The sequence below is a fragment of the Enhydra lutris genome, unplaced genomic scaffold (assembly GCF_002288905.1).
Source record: "Enhydra lutris kenyoni isolate GAN:26980312 unplaced genomic scaffold, ASM228890v2 scaffoldscaffold9, whole genome shotgun sequence".
In the NCBI taxonomy this organism is placed as follows: domain Eukaryota; kingdom Metazoa; phylum Chordata; class Mammalia; order Carnivora; family Mustelidae; genus Enhydra; species Enhydra lutris.
The window spans coordinates 65,447,316-65,461,625 of NW_019154093.1; the positions used below are offsets into that span (position 1 = coordinate 65,447,316).

Below are 14,310 nucleotides of genomic sequence, written 5' to 3' on the forward strand. Positions count from 1 at the left end.
AAATAAATTTTTTGATCTGATATTTAGTGGCAATATCCACATGCTCCAGAATCATGTCTTAGATTTATACGTGATTGTGGTACATAGTGTTTGAATGTTTTGTTAAATTCTAAAGCAAATTAATGTCAAAAAATAATAAAATAAAGCCAATTAATATCTTACAGTATATAACTATGTAACTGTCCTTTACTTCATTATGCAATAGGATGGCACTTTGCATTTGAAAGAAAATAAACCCTGGTGTTTTTATTTTATTGTTTTCTAGCATAGGTCAGAATATGATGCTCTGCCAAGTACCACGATTGTTTCCATGGCGTGTTGTGCTAGTGGAAGTACTAAAGGCTATGATGAATTAGTGCCTCATCAGGTATGTCTTGGTGGTGTTTTTTTTTAAATCCACATGGCCAACAACTTTGAGCATTTTTACTAAAAGATCTTATTATAATTAAAATGTACACATGGCTGAGTTTTAACTTTGTTCAGATTTCAGTGGTTTCTGAAGAACGATTTTATACGAAGTGGAATCCTGGAGCATCTCCATCAGATAAAGGTGAAGTTAGTTTCCAAAGTGGAATTATTGCAGCCAGATGTGCTATCAATAAACTTCATCAAGAGCTTGGGGCCAAGGGTTTCATTCAGGCAAGAAACTAACTTTTTGTAAGTTTCTTAAGGTTCAGTTTCAGAGTAAGTTTTTCCAGTTTGAACACTAACATGTTTTCTCTTTCTGTTTCTCAGGTATATGTGGATCAGGTTGATGAAGACATAGTGGCAGTAACAAGACATTCACCCAGCATTCATCAGTCTGTTGTATCTGTGTCTAGAACTGCTTTCAGGAATCCTAAGACTTCATTTTACAGCAAAGAAGTGCCTCAAATGTGCATCCCTGGTAATGCAACCTAAAAATGTTACTATGATTATAACACAGTACTGGTGTGGTTGTAGTTGAGAAAAAGAGTTCAAAATTTTGCATAACTTGGGGCACCCAGCTGGCTCAGTTGGTAGAGCATGTGACTCTTGATCTTGGGGTCATGAGTTCAAGCCCCATGTTGGTTATAGAGTGTACTTTAAAGAAAGAAAGAAATTAAGACTGGGATCACAACCTGAGCTGAAGGCAGACACTCAAGCAACTGAGCCAGCCAGGCACCCTGGGATGTGTTTTATAATTGTCAAAGAAGAGATATGGAGAGACTATAATTGCTATATGTTCACAAAAGAGAGAAATCACTGAGTATTTAGAAAAGGCTTCTCAAGGGAGGTGGAACTTTAGTTTTTGAAAGATGTAAAAAAGAAAATTCATATTAATAGGTGTTAGTAAGACTATCTGGGGACTAGTGAAAATATCTATTTGTTTAAAATAGTGGAGTGACAGAGGGCTAGGAAGGTAATTGAAGATGGATTATGAAAAGCCTTAAATATTAAACTATTTTCCACTTTGGTCTATATGTGTGCGTGTGTGTGTGTGTGTGTGTGTGTACATGCTCATACACAAGTACACAGTTAGACACACTATAAATATACATACATATACATATATATAAACACATGAATATTTCCTGGGTATAAAGGAAATACATGTTTGTTTTATACAAAATGAGAAATAGGGAATAAATTAAGAGGAAAATAAAGCTATTTCACAACTCAGAAAATGTTAATATTTGAGAATATTTCCATAACAGGTATTGTCCATGTAGTAAAAATGTAAGTTACCCCAAATTAATTTCCCATGGTCCTGGGAAGCCCCGCATCAGGCTTCCAGCTCAGTGGGGAGTCTGCTTCTCCCTCTCCTCCTTGCTTGTGCTCCCTCTCTGCTCTCTCTCATTATCTCTGTCTCTGTCTCAAATAAATAAATAAAATCTTTAAATAAATAAATAAAAACATACCCCTAAATCATATCCTTATTATTGCTAGATTTTTTTTCTAGATGTGTGTATTTTATTTCTTCCTTACTGTTATATTTTATAGCAAAACGTTCTCCTGTGCATATAGCAACTGTCCAAGTCTGGCAATTAATTGAGGGGATGAAGATTCCCATAAAAATCATCATATTCTATATTGGTTGCTAGTTATTAAATATATAAACTCCAGTTTTTAAAGATTATCAACTTGAATAATTGGGTTTGTTTTTTTTTTAAGATTTTATTTATTTGACAGACAGAGACTACAAGTAGGCAGAGAGGAAGGCAGAGAGAGAGGAGGAAGCAGGCTCCCTGCTGAGCAGAGAGCCCAATGCGGCTCAATCCCAGGACCCTGAGACCATGACCTGAGCCGAAGGTAGAGGCTTTAACCCACTGAGCCACCCAGGCGCCCCTCAACTTGAATAGTTTTAGGGTTAAATGTTCATTAGTTATTTTTAACTGCTTGCAAGTGTATAGTCAGTAATCTTGTCTGATTATTGCTAATGTACGTGTACAGTTTCACATGGTTGCCATCAGTGTGAACAATATTATCTTGGGTTTTGTTTTGGTTGTTGGTCTTCATTAAAACATTTCCATTTTGTAACAAAATTGTGATTTTCATTATGTTAAATATTTCATGTCTTATTATATTAGTATTCCATCTTTAATATTCTTTAGTATGTTTAACAGTGAATATACACTAGGAATATTTTTTCTTTTGAATAATTTCTTAGTAATTATTTCGAGAAGTAGAATTTCTAGATCAAAAGGTACTGTTACTTATTGTCAGATTAATGGCTCAAATTACTTAAATAGTGAAATTCAAGTTTTACATATCCTTTGACTCAGCAGTTCTACTCCTAGGTATATCTCTGAAAAACTCTCATATGTTCCATTAGAAGACAGGCAAACAAGAATATATTTGGTGTATTCACAAAATGGAATACTCTTTGGCATTTGAAACAAATGAGCTGCAGCATGAGCTGCAGCTTATGTAGCAATGTGAACAAATCTAAAAAATAGTGTTGTTTAATAGAAAGCAAGTTGCAGAAATATATATATATATAATTTGGATCTACTCTAATAAAGGTTGGAAATATGGAAAATAATATATGTTGTTTTGGGAAACAGATATATGTAGTAAAATACACAGGATTTAGGAATGCCAAATTGCAGGTGACAGTTACCTCTGAAGGGAAAGAAAGGGTACACATTTGTAATGTTTTCTTCAGCTAGGAAGTAGGATCTGGCTTTTTAAAATTTTTCCCTACTTTTTGTATTTCTATGAAAAATGTATTTTTCATTTTTTTAAATAAATTTTTCAAGGGATTTATTTACTCTCTGCTCAAAATTAGGAAGGTTATATATCGTTCCCAAGAGCTAAGCCATTATTACTTGATAAGATCTTTTTTCAGATAGGTCTTTGTTAATTTATAATTTTAAAAACAAAGCATTGAGTGAAAAATGCATCTTGAGTAGAATGATCTACTCTCAGACTGCTATTTCATATTCAACTCTAAGTTTAATGAATTAAATTGAATTAGCACTTCCTAATTCCAGATGGTTTAATATGAAATTTCATTAATATTTTTATTTATTCATAGGCAAAATTGAAGAAGTAGTTCTTGAAGCCAGAACTGTTGAGAGAAATACAAAACCTTATCAGAAGGATGAGCATGCGATCAATGGAATGCCAAACATCACAGTAGAAATTAGAGAACATATTCAGGTATTTGGGACTCTCATCTTACTACCATGTTTAACAACTTAAGGACATTAGAATTATTGATTGAATAGTTTTTTACAATTTTTTTCAAGCTTAGTGAAAGTAAAATTGTTAAACAAGCTGGAGTTGCCACAAAAGGACCCAATGAATATATTCAAGAAATAGAATTTGAAAATTTGTCTCCAGGAAGTGTTATTATATTCAGGTATGTTGGAGTTCAAACTGTTGACTTTGCTTGTAAAATAGATGACATATTCTGTTAATTTTGAATAAGTGATTCCTAAAAAGTAACCATTTTTTAAATAAACGTTTTCAGAGTTAGTCTTGATCCACATGCACAAGTTGCTGTTGGAATTCTTCGAAATCATCTGACTCAGTTCAGTCCTCACTTTAAATCTGGGAGCCTTGCTGTTGACAACTCAGATCCTATATTAAAAACTCCTTTTGCTTTGTAAGTACACCTTAGTTTATGGAGATTTGCCACTTTAATAACTGGTAAGTTACTGCAAGTCTGATTTAAGCAGTTTCAAGGGTCCTCTATGTCCATGCTACTCAGACAGTGGTCCAAGAACCAGTAGTCATATAGCATCATCTGTTGTTCACATGTCCTGTTGCTTTATCATTTGTATGTGTGCTTGCATGTGCACTCTCACACTCATGCACTCTCTATATGTAGCTATAGATACGAGCAAACACACACACACACACACACATGCATCTCTATACACACACACGTGCACACAATTTTTTTGAACTACCTGAGGCTAAGTTGCATACACCATATTCCTTCCACATCATTTTTTAAAATATTTAACTTTTTTTTTTTTTAAAGATTTTATTTATTTATTTGTCAGAGAGAGAGAGAGCACAGGCAGACAAAGTGTCAGAGGGAGAAGCAGGATCCCTGCAGAGCAAGGAGCCCCAAGATGCTGGGATCATGACCTGAGCTGAAGGCAGCCGCTTAACCAACTGAGCCACCCAGGCGTCCCTAAAATATTTAACTTTTTGAAGTAAGCTCCACACCCAACATGGGACCTAAACTCATGACTCTGAAGTCAAGAGTCACATGTTCTTCCCACTGAGCCAGCCAGGTGCCCCGAGCTAAATTTTTTGTTGTTCATTGGCTGTGTATTTAACCAGTGAAATAGCATTTTATGTACTAACCCATTTTTTTGATTGTGTTCAACTTTTTGTTTTCATAAGAGCTTTTATCATTAAGGAGATCTGCTCAACTCAAACTATTAGAAAAGTATTTGCATTCTAAAAATATCTGTGGTGGGGCACCTGGGTGGCTCAGTCATTAAGCGTCTGCCTTTGGCTCAAGCCCTGATCCCAGGGTCCTGGGATCAAGCCCCACATCAGGTCCTGCTCAGGAGGGAGTCTACTTCTCCCACTCCCACTCCCCCTGCTTGTGTTCCCTCTCTTGCTGTGTCTCTCTCCGTCAAATCAATAAATAAAATCTTCAAAAAAATAAAATGCATTGAAATGAAAATTAAAATATCTGTGATGAAGCTGTTTTGTGTTTCTGTGGCATGCTTATAAAATGCATATTCATCCTCAGACCTACTCAGATTATCGGGGTAAGGCCAAGAAATCTGTATCTTAATAAGCTCCCCAGGTAATTCGTATGCAAGTTCACTGGCTATGTGTCAGAAAGCATTTGCCTAGAATGGAGTTGGTACTGAGACTGCTGATTGATTTGATCAAACTTGACTCACAAATAGTGGAGGAAGGAAGAGTCTGTCCCAACTATGAGGACAGAGTCTGGCAGAAACAGGGAACAAAGCCCAGCCAACCATAATTTTCTCAGTTGAGACAGAACTAAAAGAGAAAGAAGGAAGTACATTTAAGAGGTTATATTTTCACATAAAATTCAAGAGGATATGTATCCAGTTCTGTAGAATGAAATGACTAGAATTATTTTTTAAAAAAGGTAAGGTTTTGTTGTATTCAAGTGTGGTCAGTTATACAGTTTCACTGCTACCCGGACCAAGGGGAAACCAAGGCCATGACAGACACCTCCTTCTGACTATTATCAAGAAGCATCCTTAGCTAAGAAAATCTTGGTTTCTTGAATAACCCAGCTAAAGGGCAGTGCCATCTTAGGAGAGGAGAGAAATACTACATGATTTCTAAGGTAGTTAACTATGAATTTTGATTATCCCTTTGCTGGTCCTTGACAAGTATTTCAATTTTAGGATAATTAGCATAAAAATGTTATTGATGTCCTACTTAAAAGAATATAAAGAAGAGAAAAAAACCAAGCCCATCAAAAAAGATTAAAAAAGCAAATTTGTGGGGCGCCTGGGTGGCTCAGTGTGTTAAGCCTCTGCCTTCAGTTCAGGTCATGATCTCAGGGTCCTGGGATCGAGCCCCACATCGGGCTCTCTGCTCAGTAGGGAGCCTGCTTCCCCCTCTCTCTCTGCCTGCCTCTCTGCCTACTTGTGGTCTCTCTCTCTGTCAAATAAATAAATAAAATCTTTAAAAAAAGAAAAACAAAAAAGCAAATTTATGAGAAAAAGGTTGTAGCAACCAAAATATTTTTCTAGGATACTTCCAAGTAATAAAATTTGGCAATTGATTTGTTTTTCTTGGCTTGGAAGAAATGTTACTTCTAACTGAATCTTTAGCATGTTTTATCCTTTAATTATTATTTATAACATATTGTTTGTAATGTATATTATAGTGCTGAGGTACTAAAACATATATTGTTAAGGTATTTTATGGTTATGATTCAGATTTTCTTCTTTATTGACAGCATTTTACTGTATTTACCAGTTCTCTTTATTTTCCATTTCTTAGCATTGCCTCAAAATTAACTTTGGCTGAGCTGAATCAGGTACTTTACCGATGTGAAGCTGAAGAAAAAGAGGATGGTGGAGGCTGTTATGACATACCAAACTGGTCATCTCTTAAATATGCAGGTCTTCAAGGTAAGCAAATACAAGAATAGTAAAGCTTTTGGGTTTTGGGGAGTTTTTTAGGGTCATATGTTATCTTCTTTATAGAATTAAAGTGTGGGCTTAGAATCCAACTGCTTGGGTTCAGATTGTGGCCCTGTCACCCACTCATTCATTGACCTCCAGCCAGTAACTTAACCTCTCTGTGCCCATTTCTGCCTTTATAAGATGTGAATAGTATTGTGTAATTGATAGGCTTTTTTTTTTTTAGGCTTAAAAGATGTATTTTTATTTGGTTTATACAAATAGTGAATTTGTTGATTTGTATTCAGTAATGAAATACAAAATGAATCTCACATAGGCTTTTTTGAAGACTAAATGAGAAAATTTATTTGGGCCCCAAATGGTATAGGTTGTAAATATAATACATTCATCTTCCTTTTTCATCTAATCAAAAACTTTGTTTCATTGCATATTTGTTTTATCCAAAAAGAGAACTTATAGTAAAACATTATGTAGTTAGAGTAGTTGTGAGGCAGGACATAGGATCTAAATATTTAATTATCAGTTTAACCCACCTGGTTGGAAATATTTTCTTGGATTTTTATCTAGGAAATGTGGCTGATCATACATGTATTCCTAGTTCATGTAGTATTCCACATATCATGCCTCCTTTGCAACTCATTTTCTCTGTGCATCTAACCCATCTTTAAGGATGAGTTTGACTCTTACATCTTCCACAAAACATTCCTTTAACTATTATTTTTCACAGTAAGATCTTAGTCCCCCTGGATACCCATTGCATTAATTTACTATGCCTCTTACTTGCCATACCATCTTACTTGGAAGATATTTTACTAACTAGTACAGTGTTTTGTGAATATTTATTGTTGTGGTTAAGAATGGGCTCTAGATTCCCTGCATTACACTCACTAGCTTTATAACCTTGGAGTAAACTCTGCATGGCCCAATTTTCTCATCTGTAAAATGAAAACAGTAATAGTGCCTACCACAAGGACTAAGTGACTTAATACAGGCAAAGCACTTAGACAATGCTCAGTTCATAGTTAATACTTGATAATTGTTAGCCTTAAGACCCCACTAACTAGATTACACCTTGAGAAAGAACAATGTTTGCCTTTTTTGCATTCTTGTTTTTTAGCTTTTGTACTTTCTACAAAACCAAGCACATAACAAAGCTCCCAGTAACTTCCTTCTAGACTTTGGTGCTTTTGACTTTTTTTTTTTCTAAAACAGTCTCATTTTCAACAAAAAATGTTTTGTGGTGTGCAAAATAGAGAAATGTATATGTTACCAGTCCTAGACAGCTGCTTACTCCATTTTCACCCTGAGCTGTTGAATTCCTTCTGCTCCCTGACTGAAAAAACCGCACTGTTCTGAACTTCTTTTCTGGCCTTTTCTTTCTTAAAGTTAAGTCTAGTTCTTTACTAACTCTCTCCTGATTTACTTTTTATTTTGTATCAATCCCTTTTTTTCTCTGACAGTTTAGTATTTCCAGTATTCCACTGGATATTACTAGCAGACTCTTAATAGCAACATCCAATTAAGTCAGACTTAACAACTTCATTAACTTTCTCTTCCCTAAACAAAATCCCCCTTCTCTTCTTCTTTACTTTTTATAATAATAATAAGTCATGTTGGAATCCAGGAATCAGTTTTTGGATCTGTCCCTTTTATCTTCTGTATTCAATCAGTGATTGTGACTGAATTTTTTCAGTGTTTTCTATAGTATACCATATTCTTTTATTTCGTAGTTAACACCCTATTCCTGTCTGCAAAACCAAGTAACCAGTTTTCAAATTTCTTGTTACCTCTTCCACAGAACATTCCATTCCATTGATCAGATCTCTTTTTCTAAAATGCTGCTTCATCATGTCACCGTTATTCAACAAGTGAAACTTATATTTACTGAGCAATATTTGCCTTCTTCAAAAATGCTAGAGCAGGGGTATCTGGATGGCTCAGTTGGTTAAAGCCTCTGCCTTTGGCTCAGGTCATGATCCCCGGGTCCTGCTCAGCAGGGAGCCTGCTTCCACCTCTCTCTGCCTGCTTCTGATCTTCATCTGTCTACTTGTGATCTCCTACTTGTGATCTCTGTCTGTCAAATAAATAAATAAATAATTTTTTAAAAAGTTAGAAAAAAAATGTTAGAGCAAAAGTGGAGCATTATTTTTTATACTGTCTTGTTTTCTAGTTTTTTTATGTTTTATGCTTTGTTTCCCAAAGAAGGTTGTAAGCCCCTTGAGAGAAAGAAGTACATCTTAAATTTATATATTTATTATTTCTCAAGACATGCTATATATAAAGTAAAATTAAATCCTAAATATATAAATAAATTTAGTCAAAATGAACTTGGTGAGGCTATTAATATAATATTTTTAATGTGGAAATTATTACATTATTGGGTAATGAAAGAAGTACTATTGTTCCATCATTGAAATAACAGAAACTGCTGTGTATGCATAGAAATTCTAATGTTTCTGCTTGAGTATTATTTAAGAATATGCTCATATACTTCACCTTGGTAGCTTGTTTAGTTCCAACTCCCTCTTGTTATAATTCAAAGATCCTTTCCAAAGCAGGCCTGTTATCACCAGAGATGCTCTTGCTCTCTCTGAAACCACTCCTGCAATTGCCTGAATATTAATGATTCCGCCACTTTTTAACATGAGAAGATACAGACTTAATCAATTTCCCCCCCAATGCCTTAAGCCTGGGAAACTATGCCAGTTAGTTGCCTTTGAATATTATAATATTTAAATTCAGAAGAACAAGACAAGACTCAGAAGTTAGGAATCTTGGAAAGCTCTACATAGCTCCTGCGTCAGTAGTCTCCTTCAGTATCTCTTTGTATCTCAGGGCAAGCCAGTGTGGCCACACATATCTCCAACCATGGGAAGTGCGACTGTGGTCTTAACAGCCCTTGTGTCTACCTCTGTATGTGTTCACCCCGTATCACTAAGAGACAGCAGTAGCCCAGGCTATGGGAACAAATTGCCTCTGCCAATAACAGCATGATATTTCTATGAATTTTCAGGATTAATGTCCGTCTTGGCAGAAATAAGACCAAAGAATGACTTGGGACATCCCTTTTGTGATAATTTGAGATCTGGAGATTGGATGATTGATTATGTCAGTAACCGACTTATTTCACGATCAGGAACTATTGCTGAAGTAAGTAAAAGTCTATTCTAGTTCATAAAACAAGGAAACAATAAAAACTATATTACTATGGTGTATATAAAATTAACATAGTTTTCTAACCTGAAAACTTCTCCTTTCCTCCCTTCTTCATCATCTTCCCATTTTAACAAATGGAAATCTGGTTGATAGATTACTAGATAGTAGAGCTACATGTTTGGATTTACTTCTTAAAATGCACCTATCCTGGGGCACCTGGGTGGCTCAGTGCTTAAGCCTCTGCCTTCAGCTCAGGTCATGATCTCAGGGTCCTGGGATCGAGTCCCGCATCGGGCTCTCTGCTCTGCAGGGAGCCTGCTTCCTCCTCTCTCTCTCTCTCTCTCTGCCTGCCTCTCTGCCCACTTGTGATCTCTCTCTGTCAAATAAATAAAATCTTTAAAAAAAAAATGCACCTAGCCTGTAAACACACCAAATTAACTTTTTTTAAAAATTAACATGTAGTGTATTATTTGCTTCAGGGCTACAGGTCTGTGAATCATCAGTCTTACACAATTCACAGCACTCACCATAGCACATACCCTCCCCAATGTCCATAACCCAGCCACCCTATCCCTCTCCACCAACCCCCCAGCAACCCTCAGTTTGTTTCCTGAGATAAAGAGTCTCTTATGGTTTATCTCTCTCCCAATCTCATCTTGTTTCATTTTTTCCCTCCCTGCCCCCAACGACCCCCCAACCCTGCCTCGCAAATTCCTCATACCAGAGAGGTCATATGATAATTGTCTTTCTCTGATTGACTTATTTCGCTTAGCATAATACCCTCTAGTTCTGTCATGTCATTGCAAATGGCAAGATTTCGGGGGTTTTGATGGCTGCATAGTATTCCATTGTGTATATATACTACATCTTCTTTATCCATTCTCCTGTTCATGGACATCTAGGTTCTTTCCATAGTTTGGCTATTCACACCAAAATAACTTTTAAAATTATTTTTATAATAGGTTGGTAAATGGTTGCAGGCTATGTTCTTCTACCTGAAGCAGATCCCACGTTATCTCATCCCATGTTACTTCGATGCTATATTAATTGGTGCATACACCACTCTTCTGGATATAGCATGGAAGCAGATGTCAAGGTATATCCAGCAAAGCTTGAGTAAATAGGCATGTTTGTGTAGAAACCATATATAGTCAGTTTATATACTCTTTAAAGACCAAAACGTAAAGAACTGTCATAGATTCATAGAGTTGAGAAAGTTTGTAAGTGGATAGTAAGTGTATTTGCATCCTTTTATTTGGAGCATACAAAAACAAACATAGGTATTAAAATCTGTTCAGTAAAGCTAAGAACTCATGTTCATGGGAAAATTTAATTTTTTCATATTATTTGCTTCTACTTATTCTTTGACTTGTTAACAGATATAATTTTTAGAATATGCGTACAGTTTTTTTCCTAATTTTTCATTAAGAGAAAAATTATTCTGCTATTACTATGAGTGAAATTTGCCTTTAGTGATAAATTTCCCTAAAATGAAATTACAGATCTGAATGTACCACTGAAGAGCCACCAAACTGATTTGGGAATAATTTCAGAAAGAACAAGACTTCAAGGGTGCCTGGGTGGCTCAGTCAGTTAAACGTCTGCCTTTGGCTCAGGTCATGATCCCCAAGTCCCAGGATCTAGCGCCAAATTGGGCTCCCTGTTTGGCAGGAAGTCTGCTTCTTCCTCTGCCCCTCACCAAGCTTGTGTTTTCTTTCTCTCTCAAATAAATAAATAAAATATTTGAAAAAAAGTTTCAGCCCTTCCAGTTGTTGCACAATAGGCCTTGAACTTAAAACCAGCCATAATATTGGGTGAAATGAAAGCAGTTCTGAAATCTAACCAAACTGAAATATTTTCAGCCAGTGTTACCATTGTTACACATCTGGTAGAGAGGCTAGTTGAAGGAAAGAATAAATTAAAATGATACTACTAAAAATTTATGAAACAATGGGTGTGCAAGATGAGTAAGTTCTAGAGATCTGCTGTGTAACATTGTGCTTGTAAATAACAGTATCATTATTGAATTGTACAATTAAAAATCTATTAAGAGAGTAGATTTCAAGTTAAGTGTTCTTACCACAATAAAACTTTTTAAGTAAATAAATAATAAAAAATTTTGTATTTCTACAAATTGTATTTTAAATTCAGCCACTTTGTTACAGCTTTGTTCAGAATGGCTCTACCTTTGTGAAACACCTTTCCCTGGGATCAGTGCAGATGTGTGGAGTAGGAAAGTGCCCTTCTCTGCCACTTCTTTCACCTTCACTTATGGATGTACCATACAGGCTAAATGAGATCACAAAAGAAAAGGAGCAGTGTTGTGTGTCTCTAGCTGCAGGTAAGAAATTACATACAGGTTAAAATGTGTCAGTCCATATTATTCAAGGAGGAAGAGTTATGGGGAAATCAGTATTTTTAGAAAAAGACATGATGTTATCCAAGATTTTATGTGACTGCTTAATAAAATTTCATATCTACTTGTAGAACTAATATTTGTGCTTACTATTTAATTACTACTGTACAACAGGCATTTACTTATGTGGGGTTTTCATTGTGGCTGGTCAATCCTTCTGCACTTTTTTTTTTCCTGACTCTTGACATTTTGTATTTTTTTATCAGATTTGTTTTACTACCCTTTTATATTATACTTTTTTCCCAATTTAAAAAATGAACTCAATCTTGTAAATTACCAAGAGATAAGAGAAAGATCCTCTACAAGTTACAAAACACAAAACAAGTGTCAAATAATTTTTTATTATGTGTCTAATTGCAGTCAAATGCTTTCAACTATATTTTTTGGCATCCTTTCCTGCAAGTAATGTTAAAACTTGAATCAGGTAACAAATCTAAGAATAGATTTCTTAGCATTCCTTAGATTTCATAGATTCCTTGACATTTAAGGCCACTGAATTTAGAACTTTCCAAACTAAGCTGAAAATTACCAAATTGCAAGATGAAAGTAATAGTATTTATGTGATTTCCTCTTAAATTTGCATCTATCCATATCAAGAAAAAAGACTTAGATCTGATAATTAAAAAAGAAATTAACTTTTCATTTAGAATGATTATATTTCATTACATAATTATGTTTTAGATTTTCATTCAACTATTTCATCTTCTCCTGGTACTTATATTTCCCCTATGAATCCATGAAGATTCTCATGAAACTGAACTGGATCATTGTGGGAAATAAATTGATGTGCAGAATTTGGTTTTAAAGCCTGCTGCTTAGAAGCCTATTACACAAAATAGTGATCTCAACATTCTTGATTATTCACTGCTATTGTTAAGCACTCCCAAAATAAGTATACTGATATACCGAGATCATAAATGATATATTGATAGAAGATGATACTCAATATACTTATAATCAGGTACAGTATAAAACAAAAATATAAACTATAAAGATAAACTGATAAATATAAATAGAAGTTTTTATATTTTCTTCCTGTATCCCAAGGGAATGTTCTGTACTCTCCATACCAACAAAGAATAGAACTGCACATATTTGCAGACAGGTTTTGGGGGGTTCATTTTAAGATGAATACCAAGCCTTTGGTAATAGTAAAATAAAAAGTATAATTATAAAATTGTATAATAAATGACAAGGTAGAAATCACTCACAAAATTTGTGATCTGTAAGTCATATACTCTTAGAGGTCAAAAGTTAATGCAAACATTTCCACATATCAGTGCTAGAGTTTATAGTTTTGAAATCTTAACAAAGACGAACTGACTGTACTTTGGGATATATCAACTCAAAATTGCCCTTGAATCTATCTATACTCATATTTCATACAAGGTGTTAAATGGGTTAAAGTACCAGGAAGTCTGCATGGCATAGAGTCATGTATATGTCAACTGCTGTCCTCATCGTCATCAAAGTTATAACCATCAACCATATATAAACCATTTATCAATAATCAGCTATGTGTAAATAATACACAAAGTATTTAGGGAAATTTTATACCATTATTTTGGAGACAGTTTAGGAAAGAAGTGTCTGATGTTACCTTTAATTCTGATCCTTCTTAGAAAAAATGTCTGCTCCAAAAAAGGTAAAGACCCAATTAGTAGAAACTTAAATGGCCAAAATTTTCTTTTGTTGTAGTCAAATTCTTTTGCCTCTCAATTTACCTTTTATAATTAGCCTTTTATTTCATTCATTTAGTAAATTTATATATATATTATATACCAGTTAACAATTGTCAGTGATAGATTAGTAAACAAGCCAGATAAGGTTTCTATAACTGTGAATCCTATTTTCTTCTAGGGAAAGACAGTTACTCATGCAACAAACCAGAAAACAAGAAAACAAGATAATGTCAGATAGTGTTAAATGCTTAGAAGATATTTATGAATGGATACTGTATACCTTTTACTTAAGACCTTCGTTTTCCCTTCCTGAAATATGTGTTATATTTTTGCCTTAGCGTATTTCTTTTTTGAGTAGAATGCTGATTTCCTTTACTTTCCTACTGATTATTGTTTTTAGTACAAATAAAGGTAACAGTGTATTCTTGACATGTTTTATAAGAAACTAAACTCAGTATAGAAGTAAAATTTTAGATTTTATGAAACAAGA

At 34.7% G+C, this 14,310-nt stretch overlaps 1 protein-coding gene across 3 annotated transcripts in view; it reads left to right on the top strand.

Annotated features, from left to right (window-relative positions):
- LOC111143215 (amylo-alpha-1, 6-glucosidase, 4-alpha-glucanotransferase) overlaps positions 1 to 14,310 on the top strand; it is a 79,167-nt gene that overhangs the window by 34,267 nt on the left and 30,590 nt on the right. For all 3 annotated transcript variants that reach the window (XM_022496784.1, XM_022496783.1, XM_022496785.1), the window contains exons 15-24: positions 266 to 367; positions 484 to 639; positions 736 to 886; positions 3,500 to 3,624; positions 3,714 to 3,826; positions 3,938 to 4,072; positions 6,424 to 6,554; positions 9,580 to 9,716; positions 10,685 to 10,818; positions 11,888 to 12,063. In XM_022496784.1, coding sequence (XP_022352492.1) covers positions 266 to 367; positions 484 to 639; positions 736 to 886; positions 3,500 to 3,624; positions 3,714 to 3,826; positions 3,938 to 4,072; positions 6,424 to 6,554; positions 9,580 to 9,716; positions 10,685 to 10,818; positions 11,888 to 12,063 — 1,360 coding nt within the window. The remainder of the gene's footprint in view (positions 1 to 265; positions 368 to 483; positions 640 to 735; positions 887 to 3,499; positions 3,625 to 3,713; positions 3,827 to 3,937; positions 4,073 to 6,423; positions 6,555 to 9,579; positions 9,717 to 10,684; positions 10,819 to 11,887; positions 12,064 to 14,310) is intronic.